The sequence below is a fragment of the Pristiophorus japonicus genome, chromosome 16, assembly GCF_044704955.1.
Source record: "Pristiophorus japonicus isolate sPriJap1 chromosome 16, sPriJap1.hap1, whole genome shotgun sequence".
Classification (NCBI taxonomy): domain Eukaryota; kingdom Metazoa; phylum Chordata; class Chondrichthyes; family Pristiophoridae; genus Pristiophorus; species Pristiophorus japonicus.
The window spans coordinates 13,136,828-13,161,721 of NC_091992.1; the positions used below are offsets into that span (position 1 = coordinate 13,136,828).

General features: G+C 42.7%; 1 protein-coding gene across 8 annotated transcripts in view; it reads left to right on the forward strand.

Moving 5' to 3' along the window:
* The window catches only part of LOC139226329 (kinase suppressor of Ras 1-like), a 222,899-nt gene that overhangs the window by 97,518 nt on the left and 100,487 nt on the right, over window positions 1-24,894 (forward strand). For all 8 annotated transcript variants that reach the window (XM_070857009.1, XM_070857004.1, XM_070857001.1 and 5 more), the window contains exon 2: window positions 21,741-21,881. In XM_070857009.1, the coding sequence (XP_070713110.1) occupies window positions 21,741-21,881 (141 nt within the window). The remainder of the gene's footprint in view (window positions 1-21,740; window positions 21,882-24,894) is intronic.

Below are 24,894 nucleotides of genomic sequence, written 5' to 3' on the forward strand. Positions count from 1 at the left end.
CGAGCATGCACCACCATTCAATACGATCATGGCTGATCTTTCACCTCAGTACCCCTTTCCTGCTTTCTCTCCATACCCCTTGATCCCTTTAGCCATAAGGGCCACATCTAACTCCCTCTTGAATATATCCAACGAACTGGCATCAACAACTCTCTGCGGTGAAGAAGTTTCTCCTCATCTCAGTCCGAAATGGCTTACCCCTTATCCTTAGACTGTGTCCCCTGGTTCTGGACTTCCCCAACATCGGGAACATTCTTCCTGCATCTAACCTGTCCAGTCCTGTCAGAATTTTATATGTTTCTATGAGATCCCCTCTCATCCTTCTAAATTCCAGTGAATAAAGGCCCAGTCGATCCAGTCTCTCCTCATATGTCAGACCAGCCATCCCGGGAATCAGCCTGGTGAACCTTCGCTGCACTCCTTCAATAGCAAGAACGTCCTTCCTCAGATTAGGAGACCAAAACTTAAAACAATATTCCAGGTGAGGCCTCACCAAGGCCCTATACAATTGCTGTAAGACCTCCCTGCTCCTATACTCAAATTCTCTAGCTATGAAGGCCAACATACCATTTGCTGCCTTCATTGCCTGCTGTACCTGCATGCCAACTTTCAATGACTGATGTACCATGACACCCAGGTCTTGTTGCACCTCCCCTTTTCCTAATCTGCCGCCATTCAGATAATATTCTGCCTTTGTGTTTTTGCCCCCAAAGTGGATAACCTCACATTTATCCACATTATACTGCATCTGCCATGCATTTGCCCACTCACCTAACCTGTCCAAGTCACCCTGCAGCCCTCTTAGCGTCCTCCTCGCAGCTCACAACTCCACCCAGTTTATTGTCATCTGCAAACTTGAAGATATTGCACTCAATTCCTTCATCTAAATCATTAATGTATATTGTAAATAGCTGATGTCCCAGCACTGAGCCCTGCGGCACCCCGCTAGCCACTGCCTGCCATTCTGAAAAGGACCCATTTATCCCGACTCTCTGCTTCCTGTCTGACAACCAGTTCTCTATCCACATCAGTACATTACCCCCAATACCATGTGCTTAATTTTGCACGCCAATTCTCTTGTGTGGGACTTTGTCAAAAGCCTTTTGAAAGTCCAAATACACCACATCCACTGGTTCTCCCATGTCCACTCTACTAGTTACATCCTCAAAAAAAATTCCAGAAGATTTATCAAGCATGAATTCCCTTTTATAAATCCATGTTGACTTGGACTGATCCTGTCACTGCTTTCCAAATGTTCTGCTATTTCATCTTTAATAATTGATTCCAATATTTTCCCCATCACTCAGATGTCTGTGTGTAGCGCTACCGAAATGCAAGTTGTTGATGGTCAGTTACGCTTTTCCAAGTGTTCGTTCAGCAATTCTCTCAATCAGATTTTACCTAAAACTTTTAACTTGTTGACATATCATTTTCAGTTATATGCCTTGATTCTTTAACATTTGGAATTATGCTGACTTTCTAAATCTCAACATGAATTATAAAGTAGCAGTTAAATCTTCACTAATTTCAGTTGCTTTCCCATCATAACATGAGCATATTTAGCATGTGCTCATTGAATTTGATTAACATTATAATTAATGAGCTTTGACAGACCAATTGCCTTTTCTCGACCTTTTATTTTTCTGATGTTCTTAATGTTGTAACTTAGTACGAAATTGGAGCAGTTGCACTCTTTTTTTTGTCTCTCTCTCTCGCTCGCTCGCTCTAATCCTTCCTCCAGGTAAACGTCTATTTTTTAAATTCTATTGCTTTCATTTTCCTGGGGTAATGCAGAAATTTCTCAGTGCTGAATGATGTTTCTTGTTAGGATAGTCTAAATCATACACCTATTCACTACAGCCCATAATGTATCTCCAGTGCAGAAGGTGAGAACTCTTCATATTTTCCTGCTTCATTGTTAGAAGTTCTGCAGTGGTGGATAATGTACTGGTGGAATTTGAATTTGAAAGTTCCATAATTGACCCATGTTTGAACTCGTTTTCTCCTTGGCCATGACATTTAATGTGCTTTTTTAAAATTCAAAAAGACTGTTGTAATGCAGAATAATCAATGCATTGCAGTCTTTTCTGGTGGTAGTATTGGATGAATGTGTTGTGGTTCATACTTCCATTTACTTTGTTAGTGCGTTAGTTTTCATAGTTATCATAGTTTACCGGAGTGCAATATCCACCAATTCTGAAGTATATGCGATGGGGAGCACAAAATTATGTTTGGTCATTATGCAGATGAATAATTGTTTGTTGCATTTATATAGCGGCATTAAAGTAGAAAAGTATTTCACAGAGGCATAATGAAAATGGACTATGAGCCTAAGAAGGAGATATTCAGAGGAGACAGAGGCAGAAGTGTTTCGGGAGAGAATTTGAGACCCAGACAGCGGAAGGCATGACTCAATGACAGGAAGAAAGGGATGCACAAGAGGCCAGAGTCAGAGGAGCAGGAATGGAGGCTATGGTGAGATTTAAAAACAAGAATGAGAATTTTAAATTTGAGGTGCTGGAAAACCCAGATTCCGTAGAGGTAAGCGAGAACAGATGATGGGCGAGCATGATTTGGTGTGGGATGGAATGTGGCCAGCAAGAGTTTTGAATGAGTTCAAGTTTATGGAGGGTGGCGGATGAGAGGCCAGTCAGGATAGGGAGAGAGTATCAGCTTGGCTCAGTTGCCGTCAAACACTGCATCTGATAAGGTTTATCAAAATTCATGGCGCGGCCTTGGACAACGTGGCTCATTTTCCATACCTCAGGAGCCTACTATCAGCAAGGGCAGACATCGATGGCGAGGTCCAACACTGCCTCCAGTGTGCCAGTGCAGCCTTCGGTCACCTGAGGAAGAGAGTGTTTGAAGACCAGGACCTCAAATCTGGCATCAAGCTTATGGTGTACAGAGTAGTAGTGATACCTGCCCTCCTATATGGCTCAGGCGTAGACCATGTACAGCAGACATCTCAAAGTGCTGGAGAAGTACCACCATCGCTGCCTCCGCAAGATCCTGCAAATCCACTGGGAGGATAGATGCACCAACGTCAGTGTTCTCGCTCAGTCCAACATCACCAGCATCGAAGCACTGACCACGCTTGACCAGCTCCATTGGGCGGGCCACATCGTCCGCATGCCCGACACAAGATCCCTAAGCAAGCGCTCTACTTGGAACTCCTACATGGCAATTGAGCCCCATGTGGACAGAGGAAACGTTTCCAGGACACCCTCAAAGCCTCCTTGATAAAGTGCAACATCCCCATCGGCACCTGGGAATCCCTGGCCCAAGACCGCCCAAAAAAGAGGAAGACCATTTGGCTCATTGTGTCCAAGCTATCCAGCCTAATCCCACTTTCCAGCACTAGGTCCGTAATCCTGTAGATTACATCTCTTTTAAGTGCACATCCAAGTACCTTTTAAATGTGATGAGGGTTTCTGCCTCTACCACCCTTGCAGGCAGTGAGTTCCAGACCCCCACCACCCTCTGGAGGAAGACATGCTTTCTCATCTTCTCTCTAATCCTTCTACCAACTATTTTAAATCTATGTCCCCTGGTTATTGACCCCTCTGCTAAGGGAAAAAGGTCCTTCCTTATCAACTCTATCTAGGCTCCTCATAAATTTTATACACTTCAATTAAATCACCTCTCAGCCTTCCTCTGTTCCAAGGAAAACAACCCCAGCCTATCCAAACTTTCCTCATAGCTAAGTTTTCCAGTCCAAGCAACATCCTCATAAATCTCCGCTGCACCCTCTTTAGTGCAATCACATCCTTCCTGTAATGTGGTGACCAGAACAGCACGCAGTACTCCAGCTGTGCCCTAACTAGTGTTGTATACAGTTCTAGTGTAACTTCCCTACTCCACAGGAAAGCATTCCGTATGCCCTTTTAACTACCTTATTGATAGTTCTATCAGCACCAGCAACTCTTAATTCACCATTCTTCATGGAGACTGGAAATTTAGTGAAGAGCACCATGGTTATGCACCTGTCGTGCCCACATATGTACCTTCTAGTCGGTGTCTCTAGCAGTGGGAATCCTGGCTGACTTTTTTTTAATACTTCCTTCTCTCCACCTTTGCTTGTGTCACAGAGATCAAAAGTAATACCCCCCTCCCCACCCCAAATTCCAGAAAGATCTAAATGAATTGTTGTTTCATGACTGAGATCAGCTAATCCACTACCGATATCTTTAAACATTTGCAAAGTTCAACCCCACCCACCAATGTTACTATTGGTGCTAATTATAAGCCAATAAACTAAGGCTAGGAAGTTGTCAACCTGCAGCCCTCATTCTAATTGGTGTTCAATGGGAATCACTAAATTGAAAGTAGAGTGGTGAGTTCAGTTGAGGATCCTAGGTAGTTACATGACACTTGGTTTTAACAGCTGCAGGAACCTTGTTCCTTTGTTATGCTCAGAGATTAATTTGGAATGTGTCTCTTGTTAGCGCTGAACATGTACAAGAATTTTTTTTTAAATCCTTTTTAACTAGTGGACAGAAAATAATCTATTTTAATGTTATAGAATTATCTAGCTCTCTTTCAGCAATGTACAGAGTATTCTGAGGAATGGTTAATACTCCATGTCTGCTTCCTTTTAAATCTGTACATTTTTTGACTTGGAGGAAATAATCGTATTATTATAAAAGTTGATTGTGAAGGAACCTTCATAATGTGACAGAATCTCCAGTCTGTTATAAAATAGTAACACATTGAGGTGTTAAGCTAATACCCTAAACCACAAGAGCAAGTTCAAGGATCATATCAACTGCTCACGGTGTTACTGCCTTGTTAAAGGCTGGTAATTCTTTACGCTATATACGGATGTAGGGATTTCTTGCTGTCTTATGTAATTTGCTAGCAAGACTGCAGTGGCAGATTCTAGGTATTATTTGCATGATTTGACGAGCAGTATAATTGAGATGCACTTGGTACAGACGATATCACAGTTGGAGTATATCGTACAGTGTGTCTAAAGATTTTAAGAAATGTCCCGGCAGCCTCAAATAATTATGTAGCTTATGCAGGCAAAAGTGGCAGCCATTTTGCACACAGCAGTATCCTAAAACAGCAGTGAAGTGAGTGCCTAATGAATCTGATTTTGGTAGTGTTTGTTGAGGAAGAAATGTTGGCCAGGATTCTGGGAGAATTCCCTGCTCCTCTACAGTGCAATGGGATTTTTAAACATTCACTACAGCCAGCAGACCTGAACAGTAGCGTAAGTGTCGATTCTGTCTTGGAGTGGACTTGAGCATGCAAGAGTGCTACCAACTGAGTCCAGCTGACATTTTTCAGTGGATAGTCTCCACACAACATTCCCCAACTTCATCCGGTAATGCAAGGTTATTTATCATGTTGCAGTTTGTTTTTGTAGCAGTGTTATATTTGCCAATGGTTTCAAAACAGTTCCTATAAATAAACTTTGCTCAATACACAACATCAGGTTCCACATGTACGCTGACAACACCTAGCTCTTCCTCACCACCACCTCTCTTGACCCTGCCACGTCGGTTGATTTCTCGCACTGCTTGTCCAGCATCCAGTATTGGATGAGCAGAAATTTTGTCCAACTGAATATTGGGAAGTTTGAAGCCATTTTATTTGGTCCCTGTCACATACTCTGTTCCATATTCACTGACTCCATCCCTCTACCTGAACTGTCTGAGGCTGAACCAGACCATTTGCAATTTTGGTGTTGTATTTGACCCCGAGATGAACTTCCGACTACATGTCCGCTCCATCACCAAAACTTCCTGCTTCCACCTCCATAGCATCGCTCGTCTCCACCCCAACTTCAACTCATCTGCTGCTGAAACCCTCAGCCGTGCCTTTATTACCTCTATACTTGCCTATTCCAATGCTCTCCTGGCTGGCCTCCCATCTTCCACCCTGCATAAATTTGAGTTTATCTAAAACTCTAGACTTGACCATTCCAATTGGCTCTCGGTCTGGCATGCCTCAATTTTGAAATTCTCATCCTTGTGTTTAATATCCCTCCATGGAGTCGTCACTCCCTATTTCTGTAACCTCCTCCAGCCCAACAACCTCCGAGATCTCTCTGCTGCTCCAATTCTGGCCTCTTGCGCATCCCCGATTTTATTTGCTCCACCATTGGTGGCCATGCCTTCATCTGCCTGGGCCCCAAGCTCTAGTTCCATCCCTAAAGCTCTGTCTCTCTACCTCTCCTCCTTTAAGACGCTCCTTAAAACCTACCTCTTTGAGCAAGCTTTTGGTCACCTGTCCTAATATTTCCTTATGTGGCTGTGTCAAAATTTTGTTTAATAACACTCCTGTGAAGTGATTTAAAACATTTTACTATGTTAACGGTGCTATATAATTGCCAGTTATATGATCCAGAAGCTGTAACTGCTTTTAACAGATGTGTGTCCCTAGAAAAGTAACCATTGCCCCCGCAGGCTTCCTCAGTTGCTCAGTCAGTTTATCGAGTGTATAGCAAAGGAGGCCACTGGTTTCTGCTAATTTAGCTGGTTTTAACTAGGATATGCTAAAGCACTAATTGGCCTCGATGTCCATTCCCACCCCCTCCCCCTCCCCATTCCCCCCCCCCCCCACACCACCTCCCACAAAACCTAGGGTTAGCCAAGGCTGTACTCCTGAACTCAATCCACTGCCCCCCACCGGGAAATGTATGTCCGTGGATGATGCCGGGTGAGTTCAGGATCGAGCTTGCTGTGATGTCTCCGGTGGTCAAATAGCCTGCTGCTGCTTGCTGTTAAGGTTCTGCACGAATAATGGGCTCTTGGGTGATATTGGTTTTCATGATACAACTTTTACAAATCAATATTTCCAGGAGGAGAGGAAAGAAACTGACTCTCCCTGCAATAATTTGTTCTCTGGAATTAATGGAATAGTGAACTGACATGACCAAACACTCGCCTTGGAATAATGCATATTAAACACAGACCAGATTTTACAAGCTAGAACAATGATTGTATGTGTTTAAAGCCAAGTAAAAATATGAAGCACAAATTTAGTGAATACAAATATGAATATGCATATACAATGAGATGTTTATAGTGATTCATGAGAAATGTTTCTAGTGACTCAATGTCACTAGAAACATAAAATTCTGACGGGACTGGACAGATTAGATGCAGGAAGAATGTTTCCGATGTTGGGGAAGTCCAGAACCAGGGGTCACAGTCTAAGGATAAGGGGGAAGCCATTTAGGACCAAGATGAGGAGAAACTGCTTCACTCAGAATTGTGAGCATGTGGAATTCTCTACCACAAAGTTGTTGAGGCCAGTTCGTTAGATATATTCAAAAGGGAGTTGGATGTGGCCCTTACGGCTAAAGGGATCAAGGGATATGGAGAGAAAGCAGGAATGGGATACTGAAGTTGCATGATCAGCCATGATCATATTGAATGGTGACGCAGGCTTGAAGGGCCAAATGGCCTACTCCTGCATCTATTTTCTATGTTTCTATGTTTCTATGTTTACTTTGTAAGTACTTCAGATGGAAAGTTAGTCTCCAGTTTTGAAATAAGTAGTCCTGATTACTGGTAACCTAAATTCAGGAGATTTTGTTTTGGACTGCATTTAGCATCATAACTTACTGAGAAACTAAGGACTGTAGAGGAGCAGAGATTTGGGAGTCCAAGTGCACAAATCATTAAAAGTCAGTAGATGAGTACAAAAAGCAATCAAAAAGGCTTTTATCTCAAGGGGGTTGGAATGCAAAGACGAGGAGGTTATACTTCAGTTGTATAGAGCCTTGGTCAGACTCCATCTGGAGTACAGCATTCAGTTTTGGACACCGCGCCTCAGGAAGGATGTATTGGCCTTGGAGGGGTGCAGTGCAGATTGCCCAAAATGATGCAGAGGCTCAGTGCTTTAAAATGTGAGAATAGGTTGCCGAAACTTGGCTTGTATTCCCTTGAGTACAGGAGATTGAGATGTTTAAGATATTTAAAAGATTTGATAGGATCGATACAGAAACTATTTCCTCTGGGGGAGGCAATCCAGAACAAGGGGACACGATCTTAAATATCGAGCTAGGCCATTCAGGATAGAAATGAGGAAGCACTTTTTCACAAAGGGTAGTATAAATTTGGAAATCTCTTCCTTCATAAGGCTGTTGAGGCTAGTACAATTAGAGTTTTCTCGACTGAGATGGAAAGATTTGTGTTGGGCAAGAGTATTGGGAGATATGGAGCAAAGGTGCAAATCAGCCATGATATAATTGAATGGTGGAGCAGGCCTGAGGGGCTGAATGGTCCACTCCTGTTAATGTTGCTGTGTTCATATGTTCCAAATGGTCTCCATCAAGCAGAGTGTTCAAGGTGAACTTTCCCTCTGGTCAATGCAAGAACTACTGAACTCAAACCAACTCCAGCTTTTGACCATGTAATTCTTTTGAAGTATGATTTTTGGATGAACATCACAATATTTCGTCCAACAGAGAATGCTGCAAACAGAAGTACGAATAATTATGGTATTCATATACAGAGCTTGACTATACGCACACAATCCAATCCTTAAATAAATTTGCCTGTGGATACACAAGCAGCATTAACAAGCCCATCAATTAATTAGATGAGAAACTTTGCTCTTCCCGTCAATGATCTGCTCTTTAGTTAAATATGAAGCCAAGGAAACATCAACGGCTGTACAAGTTTATCGTCAGTGGGGGATACAGGCTAGGAAGTCTAAAGTTTGATTCTTGGCCCAAGTTGAAATGAGCTGCTCCTGGTTAGGGTGGCTGTAGGGGTGCTATGTTGGCTTCAGCATCCCTGATTGCTATCCAGCAGCTCCTATCCAGGAGTATGTGTGGGGGCATCAGGTGAAAATGGGTCCAGGCTTGACAGTAACGATTGAATAAAAAAGACTTGCATTTATATAGCGCCGTTCACAACCACTGGAGGTCCCAAAGCACTTTACAGCCAATGAAGTACTTTTTGAAGTGTGGTCACTGTTGTAATGTAGGAAACGCACAAATTGTCTACCGCACAGCATGATCCCACAAACAGCAATGTGATAATGACCAGATAATCAGTTTTTTGCTATGTTGATGATATTGGACAGGACACCGGGGATAACTCCTCTTCGAAATAGTGCCGTGGGATCTTCTACGTCCACCTGAGGGAGCAAGCGGGGCCTCGGTTTAACGTCTCGTCCAAAAAAGCGGAATCTCCGACAGTGCAGTACTCCCTCAGTACTACGCTGGAGTGTCGGTCTAGATTTTTGAGCTCAAGTCTCTGGAGTGGAACTATGAACCCACAGCCTTCTGACACTGGCATGAGTGCTATCCACTGAGCCACAGCTGACACTATAAATAATCTGCCAATATTTACTGTCGGGGCTCACATGAATAATGGTGACTTGGGTGAAGTACTGGAGACCTGTGGTCCATGGAACCATACTTAAAGAATCAATATTTTCAGAAAAGGAAGGGAGAGGATAAAATTGTGAAGGAAAGAAAAAAACTGTAGCAATGCAAAATCTGTGATCACTCTATACACGATTAGGTCTGTATCCCCATGGCTCAGCTGGTAAAGTCAATGAGTAATACAGACCAATAGACCCCAAGTTTGAAGCCCAAGCCAATGCAAAATGAGCTTATCTCAGCCAGACTGGTAATAGGGAGGCACTACAGTTAGCTTCAGCGCCACGGGTTCAAAATTGGAAAATCACCCAGGGTTCTGCTGTGCATCCAATCTCCTGTTGAAAATACATGTACATGGATCTGGGTGAGGGCAAGATTGGGTGTGGCTGTGATGCACTCTGTGGTTCAAAGGTCTGCTAAAACACGCTGTCTATAGTCCTGACGAATGGCCACTTTGGTGAGGGAATCAGAGAGTTCCTGGTTCCTGTGGCACTGCACCTCAAGGAGTACAGTACATGCTTCTAAGAGAGGAGAGGGAGATGGATGAAAATTGTGGAAAAGGTACGTGGGTGTGTGTGTGTAAACACAGCCACTAACTGCTTTGGAAAAATAGAATTTTAAAAAAGATGGCAGGAAACGTAGAAGTGTTTGTGCATTAAATATATAGCTGAGATCCTGACATTTTTCTTCAAATGAATGCATGGTCTTTTCAGAACTTTGTTCCTGCACGTGGCTTTAGTTGTGTGTATAATGTGAAAATAGAAGCACCAACATGTTGATTATTCCTGTTTGAAATTGTTATCCCTAACATTGAAAAACCATATACATTTTATATTCTGCAGTATTTGGCCATTGTTCATAGATATAGTTCGAGGCTATTGTTTAAAGAATATTTAATCTAGTTGGTGTCGAAGAAGTAGTTGACATAGCATACAATGCTGAACTTGTCTGTGGTTAACAAGAAAATTGATGTAAACTTTAAAAAATTTTTTTTATCTGATTGTAGAACCATAACTTTCTTTGTCCTCTTTGCAAAGTCCAATACTTCATGTTAAGGGAAGCAAATAATGCTTCAAACTTTTTAATGCATGTCTCATAACAAATACATCTTATGAGGGGTTTACAGTAATGCTGAAACTTTTTATTAAAAAGAGCATTGTAATGTCTAATCTGCGCAGCATACAGTGTGAAAGTCTGTGCTTTTTTTATAATCTGAACATCTGGCTGCTTTCCTGCACCACAAGTGGTAAACATAGTGTTGATGAAAATGGCAGTTTTGTCTACGTGGATGCTACTTCAGCAGAGGTCATAGATGCAGCCATCTCTGTGTAGATTATACTTGGCAAAAGAGAGTTTTTTAAAAAACCGGCTGGTAAATTGTAATTAAATAATGGGAGGGCTTAAGGATCCTTGAAGTAGAACTCCAATTTTAATTACATTCTGTTGAAAGTGGAAAATTTATTCCATGGTTCTGTCTATTTTTAAACACTAAATTGACACCACAGTAACTCAGTTACTAAACTTTATCATAAAATTTCATGTTAGATTTACAACGGCAACAACTTGCATTTATATAACACCTTTAATGTAGTAAAACATCCCAAACTGCTTCACAGGAGTGTAATCAGACAAAAATTGATACCAAACCAGAGAAGGAGATAGTAGGACAGGTGACCAAAAGCTTGGTCAAAGAGGTAGGCTTTAAGGAGGAGAGAGATGGGGAGATAGAGGGGTTCAGGGATGGAATTCCAGAGCTTGGGGCCCAGACTGCTGTAGGCACGGCCGTCAATGGTGGCCACCGCTTATGTCGGTCTATGGTCTAGCGCGAGGAGATGCAGGAGAGTCGAGCCAGAGTGGTGATTCTTCTGAATTTTCCTTCCTGTTTTGCTGACGCGACGGCCAACGGGTTTGGAATCACAATTCAGGATTTTCTTTGCACATTGTTGTCCTGTGATTGCAGTGAAAAGCTAGTTTTCCACAAGTAGATTGTAGTAGTTGAGGTGAATGGCATAGATGCATTTAAGGCGAGGCTGGATAAGCACATGAGGAAGAAAGGAATATAAGGATACAGCGAACATAAGAAATAGGAGCAGGAGTGGGCCACTTGGCCCTTTGAGCCTGCTCTGCCATTCAATAAGATCATGGGTGATCTGATCTTGGCCTCAACTGCACTTCCCTGCCCGCTCCCCATAAACCCTTGACTCCCTTATCGTTCAAAAATCTGTCCATCTCCACCTTAAATATATTCAATGGGGTAGAGAATTCCAAAGATTCATGACCCTTTGAGAGAAGAAATTCCTCCTCATCTCCATGTGGACGACCCATTATTTTGAAACTATGGCCCCGAGTTCTAGATTCCCCCATGAGGGGAAATATCCTCTCCATCTACCCCATGAAGCCCCCTCATAATCCTATATGTTTCCATAAGATCACCTCTCATTCTTCTAAACTCTTATGAGTATAGGCTCAACCTGCTCAACCCTTCTCCTTAAGACAACCCCTTCATTTTAGGAATCAATCGTGAACCTTCTTGGAACTGCCTCCAATGCAAGTAAATGGCCTACTCCTGCACCTATTTTCTATGTTTCTTTAAATAAGGAGACCAAAACTGTATGCAGTACTCCAGGTGTGGCCTCACTAATGCCCTGTACATTTGTAGCAGGACTTCCCGGCTCCTAAGAGCCATAGAACTTTACAGCACACCAGCAGGCCATTCGGCCCATCGTGCCTTTGTTGGCTCTTTGAAAGCTATCCACTCAGTCCTACTTCCCTGCTCTTTCCCCATAGGCTTGCAATTTTTCCCCCTTTAACTATGGCCCAGAATTTGCAGTCATTGGCGAAGCAAAGGCGCTCGCTGCTGCCCAAACAACACTGCCTACAGAGATATCGTGATCTCTGGTGAAAGGTTTGTCTTTTTCGACATTCATATGATTTCAGTGCTCTAAAGTGGGAATTCCCTAGTGTGATGCCGCGATGAAGAGTTCCCCTGTGATGCATGCAGCCACTTTCCTTGTTTGACACAAGGAACACTTCATCGTTCCATACTGATGGGTGACATCAGAATGGAGCACACTTTGTTACTTGCATCACCTGTGGGTTGGTGAATTAAGTTCCTTGGAGGTGGAGGCACTGAGGATACAGCTATTGATGCATGTCAACTCCTGGGAATATAATTTGTAAAGTTAATTTTAAGCATTCATTATTTGCTAGTGTTCCTTCCAAAACTGTTTAGTGAATTACGCCTGGAATTTTTTGATTATAAACATGGTTTATTTTTTGATTCTCAAAGGCATTACATTTGACCCTCAAGCAGAGAAAAAATAAAAATAGCCACTTGGACATTGATTGCTGATTAAAAATTGGCTTTTGTCACAATGGGAATTTACAAGTGGTGTATTTTGTTGGTGAATTACACAATTCACTGCAGGGTGTGGGAAGGAATGTGTAGGGAGAGGCAGTTGCTTGAAGTAGAATGGGGTCAGGTAATGGAAGGATTTGAGGACGAGGATTTTAAATCTAAATAGGAAGTTTATGTTGCTCAGTGAGGATTGCAGTGATGGGTGAGTTTGAAAAACACCAACAGTGACTGCCTCTTTAAAGATATTGGATTATCATCAGACTTGATGCCTATCTATTTTGAAAACTCACATCAATAGTAATAGACGTCATGTCCTTTATCATTGTCTGTAAACACTTCGTTATTACGGTAGATGTTTGATAAGTGATTTCATAAACTACCACCCAAGAAAACTTCAGGTGCTCAGAGCCTACTTTTAGAAGGGGGCATGTTTGCAACCACCTGTTCAAACTGTACTTACAAATTGAATCTTCAGCTAAATTTTAAGCTCTTTCCTACATTACAACAGTGACTACACTTCAAAAAAAACTTTGTTGGCGATAAAGCGCTTTGGGACATCCGGTGGTCGTGAAAGGTGCTATATAAATGCAAGTTGTCTTTTTTTTTAAATAAGGCGACAAAAATGACAATCCTAGAATCTTGCAGCACAGAAGGAGGTCTTGGAAAGAGCAATCCAATTAGTTCTATATATTTATTTTAACCAAAGTTAGTGCCATTCAATTACCAGAATCATGAGTTTCCTTTTAAAATGAAGTGTCTGTGAACCACACAAGTCAAACTTGAACCATGTTGTAACACTCCGTAAAACCCTTTTAAAATGTTTTTGTCATTTTCAATTTTCTTCTCTCTCCCTCCTTCATTGTTAACCCCCTTTTTTTTAAAAGAAAAGCCTTTGTATCCAAGCTGTTTTTGGTCAGATTTGTGACTTAGACCAACAGATATCGACCAACTCCATCAGTGCAGTTCCTTAGTCAGCTCGCCACAAGGTGTGATTGATGAGGAAAGGGAGCTTTTGCTCTCCCTTAAGTGGTGTCTATTTTCTGCAACCCCGGGCCCGGTCTTTCCCCTTGATGATTTGGATGAGCACATTCCTGGGAGAACTGGGATGAAGATATTTTTATCATGGAATTATATGGAAGGTAGTTTTCATAGGTTTAGAGAAAGTTACCCGATTAATTAAAGATGTGGTTATTCGTCTGCTTTAGTTCCCTGACAACTATCCCCCAATCAAGTGATCTGATTATATATTATTTAAGCTGGTTTGTACAAAGGTTTTTTTTCTGTATATCTTAGCGCTTATTTTAAATGTCATAAAATACAGCTTTGAATAAATCATCATCCAGGTTTTCAATGTGCATTTCCTATCTTCCATCCCGTTTGTACTACTTTTCAAATGTGTTTCCAACACCTCTCTGTGGTTTTGGGGGGGGATTTTTTTTTTTATCGAGTGTCACTCACTTGTTTTCTTCTTACAGCAAATAGTAGTATGTACCATCTGTATGCCCAAGGGACTGGAATGGAAAGTTCCCCAGCCAAGACTGTCTGAAACGCAGGGTACCTGATTCTAAATATAGCAAGTTGTAAAATAAACTGTCTGGAGTTGGGCCAAATTGTTTATCGCAGGTTATTGGGCTTAAAGCAGTCAGTTTTAGCTACCTAATTCTGATTATTGAAGTAAATTGATGACCAAAATGGTAGAATTTGAGGCTTGATGTTGTACTTTTGTGAGTAGTTACAGCTCTTTAATTTTATTGGTGAAAATGAATGTTTTGGTTTTATAAGACTCTCCTAGTAAGTATATAAAGGAATCCAAAACACATTTTCAGCAGTACCTCAAACAAAATTCAACTAGCTGTGGCACATCGAATTATTACATAATTACCACAACTACCAGTGTCTGCTGCAGTGGAATCTCATTTTAAGGCATAATTTAGTGCTGTTGACTGAGTTAAGCTTTGGATTATTTGCAGTAAAAGGTGTTGATATAGAAACCGCAAGTCCTTGACTTCTCGGTACTAAACAGGCCATATACTGCAAGGCATTTGGAGTAAAACCACAAAAGATGTATGCTACGTGTTAATGTTGTTTGCCAGCAAGCACGTTAGTAATCCAAGGCTGTGATATGCTTTGTTTCATGGTGCTATTGTTCCTATAATTAGGAGCGATATAATATTTGCTCCAAAAAATGTGTGACCTCAAGTCTCGAGTGGGGCTCAAACCCACAAACTTCTGATTGAGGTGAGAGAGCTACCCACTGAGCCACGGCTGACATCCCCTCCCTAAATGTTTAGTGATCAGTTGGTTGCTGGTGTGAAAATCGACACTTGTGTCCAATAGGATTGAAGAGGCAGAGTTATGTTGGAGAGATGCATGTAAAACCCTTGCTGTATGTGTGTGATAGCTGAATCACTTAGTCGCCACATCAGAAATCTCAAATCCTTTCCACATAGGTTGCCTTAGAAAGATGATGAAAATTCAACAGTGGCTCACAGTAAGCATAGAGACTATGGGCTCAATTTTGGCCAGGAGTTGCTCTGTTTTTTTTTGGAGTAACTTGATTTTTCTGGCGTATCTTAAAAATCCCCATTTTGCACATTCAATTTGCGCCAGTGTAAGTGAGTTAGTTACGATTTTTTTTTTTAGTTTTGTTCTTTTTTCTCAAAAGGGGGCGTTACCAGCCACCTACGTCAGTTTTGGCCAGCCAATAGTTACTCCAAATCTTAGGCCAGTGTATGTGGCCACTTCAGAAAACCCTTGCGGAGAGTTAAGAAATCAGCGCAGGTAGGTACATGGGAGGCCATTCGGCCCGGGATGGGGCGGGAAGGGAAGCGGACAGGACCTGCACCTAAAGCACCAAGACTTACTTTTTGTGCTTTGTTTAGAGCTTTGTAATAACGAATACAAAATAGAATTAAGTCCTACCTTCACCTGAAAACTCGGCCCAGGAAGGCAGCGGGCCGGCAGGTGCGGGAAGCCACTCGGCCTGAGATAGGTGCGGGACGACAACGCACAGGGAGGCCACTCGGCCAGGGCTAGGAGCGGGAGCGATTGAACTTCCGACATCGGAGCACACACAGCAGCTGCAGCAAGCAAACGGCAAAACACAGGCAGCTACGTATCCCTTTAAAAATGGCCGATTGCCAAATTTCGGTGCTACTGCGCATGCGCGGACATGACCCGATTCCAATGCGCAAGTGCTGACATCCCGGCACTGTTTTCAGGCAGGACGCTGGCTCTGCCCCCCGACTCGACTGACCATGCTGCGCGACGACCGGGGAGAGGCCGGACAGGGGCCAAAGTGGGGAGGAATTTTTTCGTCGCACTTCTGAATGGAGAAAAGCGGCCCATCTCCGTTAAGTGCGCCGACAAAGGGGTGGGGCCAAAATTGAGCCCAATGATAGTAAAGGCGCAGCTAAGGTGGGCTGTTCACTTAGTCCAAATACATGATATTAGACTACATGGGAGCATGATGCTTTTGACAGGAAAAAGTGGCAAAAGATGATTCATGATGGCGTGAGAAAGATTGAAGCAAGTTCAATCTAGCTCGCCGAACAAGAGAGCCCGAAGGAGATTGAGAAAAAAAATCAGTCCTTCAGTCAATCTGACATCCGATGTTTCGTATGTTGGGAAACATTCCTCATGACCTGTATTAAATTGGAGATGAATCATAGATTGTCATCCTCAACAATGATGTACAAACGATCATCTCAATCTATCTTTCTCTATATCTATAGTAATATAATATATCTTAATCAATACAAATCTGACTCATGATTTAATCTAGTTTATTCCACCCCTCCCACACCCCCCCCCCCCCCCCATTCCGGGAATCAGTCTGGTGAATGTTGTTGCCCGTTGCACTCCCTCTATGGCAAGTAAATCCTTCCTTGGGTAAGGAGACCAAAACTGTACACACTACTCCAGCTGTGGCCTCACCAGGGCCCTATATAATTGCAGAAAGAGAGTGATTTATGTTCAATGGGAATCCCTCTGGTATCTTGCTAAATAGCTATTCAGATAAGAGCCTTGACTATATCAAAATGCTACAAAGGTGGTTGGATAACAGAAAGCACCATATACACAGCAAGAGTCTGCAGAATTGGCAAATCAACCACTGATCGCATCATAGCTGTGTGTGATGTCCTTATCTGACATCTGTCCATGTCTGATATCCATCCATAAGAACATAACAAATAGGAGGAGGCCATACGGCCCCTCGAGTCTGCTCCGCCATTTAATATGATCATGGCTAACCCAATCATGGACTCGGGTCCACTTCCCTGCCTGCTCCCCATAACCCCTTATCCCCTTATCGTTTAAGAAATTGTCTATTTCTGTGTTAAATTTATTCAATGTCCCAGCTTCCACAGCTCTCTGATGCAGCGAATTCCACAGATTCACAACCCTCAGAAGAAATTTCTCCTCATCTCAGTTTTAAATGGGCGGCCCCTTATTCTAAGATTATGCCCTCTAGTTCTAGTCTACCCCATCAGTGGAAACATCCTCTCTGCATCCACCTTATCAAGCCCCCTCATAATCTTACACGTTTCGATAAGATCACCTCTCATTCTTCTGCATTCCAATGAGTAGAGGCCCAACCTACTCAACCTTTCCTCATAAGTCAATCCCCTCTCTGGAATCAACCTAGTGAACCTTCTCTGAACTGCCTCCAAAGCAAGTATATCCTTTCATAAATATGGAAACCAAAACTGCACGCAGTATTCCAGGTGTGGCCTCACCAATATCCTGTATAACTGTAGCAAGACTTCCCTGCTTTTATACTCCATTCCCTTTGCAATAAAGGCCAAGATACCATTGGCCTTCCTGATCACTTGCTGTACCTGCATACTATCCTTTTGTGTTTCATGCACAAGTACCCCCAGGTCCTGCTGTACTGCAGCACTTTGCAATCTTTCTCCATTTTAAATAATAACTTGCTCTTTGATTTTTTTTTCTGCCAAAGTGCATGACCTCACACTTTCCAACATTATACTTGATCTGCCAAATTTTTGGCCACTCACTTAGCCTGTCTATGTCCTTTTGCAGATTTTTTTTGTCCTCACAGATTGCTTTTCCTCCCATCTTTGTATCATCAGCTAACTTGGCAACGTTACACTTGGTCCCTTCTTCCAAGTTCTTAATATAGATTGTAAATAGTTCGGGCCCCAGCTTTGATTCCCGTGGCACCCCACCAGTTACTGCTTGCCAACCAGAGAATAAACCATTTATCCTGACTCTCTGTTTTCTGTTAGTTAGCCAATCCTCTGTCCATGCTAATATATTACCCCCAACCCTGTAAACTTTTATCTTGTGTAGTAACCTTTTATGTGGCACCTTGTCAAATGCCTTCTGAAAGTCCAAATATACCACATCCACTGGTTCCCCTTTATCCACCCTGTTCGTTACATCTTTAAAGAATTCCAGCAAATTTATCAAACATGACTTCCCCTTCATAAATCCATGCTGACTCTGCCTGACCGAATTTTACTTTTCCAAATGTCCTGCTGCTTCTTTAATAATGGACTCCAACATTTTCCCAACCACAGATGTTAGGCTAACTGGTCAATGACTTCCTGCTTTTTGTCTGCCTCCTTTTTTAAATAGGGGCGTTAGATTTGCAGTTTTCCAATCTGCTGGGACTTCCCCAGAATCCAGAGAATTTTGGTAAATTACAACCAATGCATTCACAATCCCTGCCGCTACTTCTTTTAAGACCCGAGGATGCAAACCATCAGGTCCAGGGCATTTAACTGGCTTTAGTCCCATTATCTTACTCAGTATCACCTCATTAGTGATTGTGATTGTGTTAAATTCCTCCCCCCCCCCCCCCCATAGCCCCTTGACTATCCACTGTTGGAATATTGTTTGTGTCCTCTACCGTAAAGACCGATACAAAATATTTGTTCAGAGCTTCTGCCATCTCCATGTTCCCCATTACTAATTCCCTGGTCTTGTCCTCTAAGGGACCAACATTTACTTTAGCCACTCTTTTCTTTTTTTATATACCTATAGAAACTCTTACTATCTGATTTTATATTTCGTGCTAGTTTACTTTCATAGTCTATCTTCCCTTTCTTAATCATTTTTTTTAGTCATTCTTTGCTAACTTTTAAAAGCTTCCCAATCTTCTGTCCTCCCACTAGTTTTGGCCACTTTGGTTTTTAATTGGATACCATCCTTTATTTCTTAGCCACGGATGGCTATCTTTTCTCTCACACCCTTTCCTCCTCACTGAAATATATTTTTCTTGACAGTTGTGAAATATGTCCTTAAATGTACACCACTGTTCATCAACCATCCTACATGTTAATCTATTTTCCCAGTCCACTTTAGCCAACTCTGCCCTCATACCTTCATAGTCTTCTTTATTTAAGCTTAGTACACTGGTTAGGGATCCAACTTTCTCACTCAATCATGCTATGATCACTCATTCCAAGGGGATACTTTACTAGTAGATTGTTTGTTTATTAATCCTGTCTCATTACACAGGACCAGATCTAAGATAGCCTGTCCCCTGGGTGGTTCCGTTACATACTGTTCAAGGAACCCGTCCCTTATGTACTCTCTGAACTCTTCCTCAAGGCTACCCTGACTAATTTGATTTGTCCAATCAATATGGAGGTTAAAATCACCCATGATTATTGCTGTTCCCTTTTGACAAGTCCCCACAATTTCCTGGGGGTTTATACTCCGACCAACAGAGTTTCTACTGTTAGGGGGCCTATAGATTACGCCCACCAGTGACTTTTTCATCTTATTATTCCTTATCTCCACCCAAACTGTTTCAACATCCTGATCATTTGAGCCAATATCGTTTCTCACTATTGCAGTGATTCCATCCTTTATCTACAGCTACCCCACCTCCTTTTCGTTTGTCCTTCCCGATTGTCAAATACCCCATAATATTTAATTCCCAGACCTGGTCACCTTGCAACTGCATCTCTGTAATGGCTATCAGATCCATACCCATTTGTCTCCGTTTGTGCTGTCAACGCATCTATTTTGTTGCAAATGCTATGTGCATTTAGACAAAGTGTCTTTAAATTTATTTTTTTTACCCTTTTTTCCTGCTTGTTTCCCCTCTCCTTCAAACTCACTATCTTTATTTTTGTTTTCTAATTCCAGCTTTACTCCCCTCCCTACTGAATCTATTTTCAAGTTCCCATCCCCCTGCCAGCTAGTTTAAACTCTTCCAAACAGCATTAGCAAACCCCCCCCCACTGCAAGGATATTGGTCCCGGCTCTGTTAAGGTGCAACCCGTCCGGCTTGCACAGGTCCCACCTCCCCCAGAAGTGGTCCCAGTGCCTCAGGAAACTGAAGCCCTCCCGCCTGCACCATCTCTCCAACCACGTATTCATCTGCTCTATCCTCCTATTTCTGTACTCACAAGCTCGTGGCACTGGGAGTAATCTGGAGATTGCTACCTTTTGAGGTCCTGCTTTTTAATCTCTCTCCTAGCTTTCTAAACCCTGCCTGCAGGACCTCATCGCTCTTCCTACCTATGTCATTGGTCCCGATGTGGACCATGGCCACTGGCTGTTCACCCTCTTCCCCCCCCCCCAGAATGCCCTGCAGCCGCTCAGTGACATCCTTGACTCTGGCACCAGGGAGGCAACATACCATCCTGGAGTCACGTCTGCGGCCGCAGAAACGCCTGTCTGCTCCCCTGACTATCGAATCCCCTACCACTATAGCTCTTCCATTCTTTTTCCTCCCCCACTGTGCAGCTGAGCTACCCGTGGTGCTGTGGACTTGGCTCTGGCTGCACTCCCCAGAGCCACCATTGCCCTCACTGGTACTCAGAACAGAGTACCGGTTGGAGAGCGAGATGAACTCGGGACTCCTGCACTACCTGCCGAGTCGTCCTCCTTCTGTCCAGGGGTCTGCCTGCACACTCTTAAGCTGTGGGGTGACCGCCTCTAGAAACGTGCTAATCATGTAGCTCTCAGTCTAGCAGTGACTCCAGCTGCTGCTCAAGCTCCAAAACATGGAGCTCTTGTTGGTGCAGCTGGAGAGATCTCCTACACACGTGGTTGTCCCGGCTGCGCGAAGCATCCAGGATTTCCCTCATGCCACAGGATGTGCAATCCACGGGACTGAGCTGCTCTGCCATCCCCCTAGTTACACTCTCAACTATTGAGTAGAACTAAACGCTAAACCTTAGCAAAACACACCCAGCCACTACTCAGCAAACAGCCGATTTAATTAACTGGTTCTCCTTGGATAATAAAGATCACTTATATATTTACTTGCAGTTCCTAACTTACAACAGTGCCAAAGGTTTCTTAAAGAAAAGAAAAATGCTCATTAATCCACCAGCCAGTCACTTACCTGCTTGGCTATGATGTCACATTTAGATTTAGATTCTTTTTACTTTTTGCCATTTCTCACCATGCTTACTGGATGAGGGAGCAGTCGTGGAAACTCTGTCCCATTTTCATTTCTTCGCTCACCATGCCCCTTCCTGGCCCGGCCTATTGCAGCCTTCAATTTGTTCTGATGATTTAATGCCAGTGGACTTTATGACTGTATAGAACTTGTGTTGCTATCCGTGTTTTATAGTTGCACTCAGTATTGCTCTAGAATGACATTTCTCTTTCCTATACAATCAATCTTTGTGATCTCTGAGTGAGAGATTGCGGGCAATTTTGCGTGAGAACTTATGCCCACCAGGCACTAGACTGAAACTACCAGACTTGATTCAGTTAGCAGCAGAAACAGAAGATTAATGTGATGACCAGCTGTAGAGATGAAAAGTAATTGACATCTTTCCACTTAGTTCTCCCATTGATGCAACTTTAGGAAATTCAACATTCCTTGGAGAATTACATTTTTATGTAGTTCAAAGAAGACTTCAAATTAAGTAGCATCTGAATTTAGCCCATTCTATTTAATTATGCTGTAATATCCAGTGCTCAAATTGTGGGTTTGTTTTTTCTAGGTACAGTATATAATTTTGGAATTGTTGATTGAGCTGTCATATTTAGCGGTTGATACTGACTAATCCTAGTTCATTTTTCATTTCTTATTAGGTGAAACTTGTCAAGTACATCAGTAAGCAGTTACAGTGCAAGCACAAGGTACCGCCCGGTGAGAAAACATCTGAACTGGAGAGCTATCCCCGACTAAGTGACTGGTTCCGTACCATTAACTTGCGAAAAGAAATAATACAGGTAGGTTAAATGTTATGCATGTAATATTATGAACTGTGTTGTAACATTGGTCTGAAAAGACTCATGGCCAATCTAACATTTCCCTCAACTTGGAACGTTTACATGTTGCAGCATATTAGTAGTAATCAGTTTATGCAACAACTGTGCCACCTAGGTACTGACTAGGTTCCATTTGAGGCAGTAATTTTTCTCAACTGCAGTGTTTCCAGATGATTCAACAGTTCAGTTGGCCTCACTACAAGTAACAGTTGTTTGTCATAACTTATTGAACATAGCACTGTGCTCTGAATCATGACATCCTTCCTGTGTCCCATTAGGCAAGGAATCAGCATGCTTTTCTATTGACATTATTTGTGGTGTTTGGTAAGTTTGGACTTGTCTAGTAATGAAACATGCTTTAATAACTGTTTAGATGGCAGGGATGTGCTAGCTGTTGCTGTAAGTTTGGTAGAGATTTTTTTCAAGTTCCTTTCTAAAAGGCTTGCATTTATGTAGCACCTTTCACAATCTCAACATTCCAAAGAGCTTTACAGCCACTAACGTTCTTTTTGACGTGTAGTCACGTAATGTAGGAAACGCGGCAGCCAATTTGTGCACAGGAAAGTCCCACACAAATGGCCTTGCAATAATGACCAGATAATTTGTTACAGTGGCATTGGTTGAGGAATAACTATTGGTTAGGCCACTGGAGAGAACGCCCCTGCTCTTCTTTGAAATAGTGCCATAGGATCTTTAACGTCCACCTGGGAAGGCAGACAGGACCTCGGTTTAACGTCTCATCTGGAAAGACGGCACCTCCAATAGTACAGCACTCTCTTAGTTCTGCATTGGGAGCGCCAGCCTAGATTTTGTGCTCCAGTCTCGACCTTGAACCCACAACCTTCTGACTCCGAGGCAAGAGTGCTACTCACTGAGCCACGGCTGACACCTTATGTTTAATCAGTTTTGGAGTAGTCTCTGTAAATGGACTAAAGTCCCATGGATGTGTCGTTTCCCAGGCTGCTGCTCGTGTTCAATCTAAACTAAATACTGAAGATCAATATTTGAGCAGCAATTTGATTTCAATTGGCATTATGGTGCAGAGGAATGTAAAATTGCATTAGTAGATCTGCTTGCACCAATACAGCTGAGCTTTTATAGTTCATAGAATGGTTACAGCACGGAAGAAGGCCATTCGGCCCATCAAGCCCGTGCCGACTCTGTTAGTTCCACTCTTCTGCCCTTTCCCCGTACCCCTGCAAATTATTTTCCTTCAGATATTTATCGAGTCTGTTCCACCACCCTTTCAGGCAGTGCATTCCAGAACCCAACCACTATCTGCGTAAAAACATTTTTTCTTACATCACCTTTGGATCTTTTGCCAATCACCCTAAATATGTGTCCTCTGGTTTTCGACCCTTCTGCCAATGGGAACAGTTTCTCTCTATCTACTCCGTCCAGACCCCTCATGATTTTGAACACCTCGATCAAATCTCTCCTCAATCGTCTCTGCTCCAAGGAGAGATCGGCTTCTCCAGTCTATTAACGTAACTGAAGTCCCTCAGTCCTCGAATCATTCTCGTAAATCTTTTCTGCATCTTCTCTCAGGCCTTCATATCCTTCCAAAGTGTGGTGCCCAGAATTGGACACTACTCCAGTTGGGCCGAACCAGTGTTTTATACAGGTTCTTCATCATTTCCACACTTTTGTGTTCTCTTTCTATTTATGAAGCCCAGAATCCCCGAAGTCTTTTTAACTGCTTTCTCAACCTGCCCTGCCACCTTCAACGATTTGTGCACACATACCCCCAGGACTCTGTTTATGCAGATCCCTTAGGATTGTACCATTTAGTTTATATTTCCTCTCCTCATTCTTTCTACCAAATTGTATCACTTCACACTTTTTGCGTTAAATTTCATCTGCCACGTGTATGCCCATTTCACCAGTCTGTCTGTCTTCCTGAAGTCTATTGCTTTCTTCCTCACTGTTCACTATACTTCTAAGTTTTGTGTCATCTGCAAATTTTAAAATTGTGCCCTGTACACCTACAAGTGTTAAATAGGAATAAAATGGTTACACTAAAAGCTGCTGTTAGTTTTCCTCTTTCCATCTCTTCACCCCGCCCCCCCCGCCCCTGTATTTTTTTTCAAAAAGTGTATGTATATTATGATTGGACTAAAGACTTGAGGTGTATTCAGTTCGCCTAAATAACATCTGTGCAGAGCCTTTAAATGCTGACAAGTGCCGGAATGATGCATTAGTTTTGCAGACACCTCAAATCTGATGCAAACGTCCCAAAGTGCACAATGATGTATCATGTATCGGGCTATTAACTGATAATTTAGATGCTTCTTTCACACTTTTTTTTCACCTTCTGTTTTCTCCTTTTTTAACATAGAAACATAGAAAATAGGTGCAGGAGTAGGCCATTCGGCCCTTCGAGCCTACACCACCATTCAGTATGATCATGGCTGATCATTCACCTCAGTACCCGCTTTCTCTCCATACCCCTTGATCCCTTTAGTCGAAAGGGCCATATCTAACTCCCTCTTGAATATATCCAATGAACTGGCATCAACGACTCTCTGCAGCAGGAAATTCCACAGGTTAACAACTCTCTGAGTGAAGAAGTTTCTCCTCATCTCAGTCCTAAATGGCTTATCCCTTATTCTAAGACTGTGTCCCTGGTTCTGGACTTCCCCAACATCGGGAACATTCTTCCCGCATCAAACCTGTCCCGTCCCGTCACAATCTTATATGTTTCTATGAGATCCCCTCTCATCCTTCTAAACTCCAGTGTCTAAAGGCGCAATTGATCCAGTATCTCCTCATATGTCAATCTAGCCATCCCTGGAATCAGTCTGGTGAACCTTTGCTGCACTCCCTCGATAGCAAGAATGCCCTTCCTCAGATTAGGAGACAAAAACTGAACACAATATTCCAGGTGAGGCCTCACCAAGGCCCTATACAATTGCAGTAAGACCTCCCTGCTCCTATACTCAAATCCCCTAGCTATGAAGGCCAACATGCCATT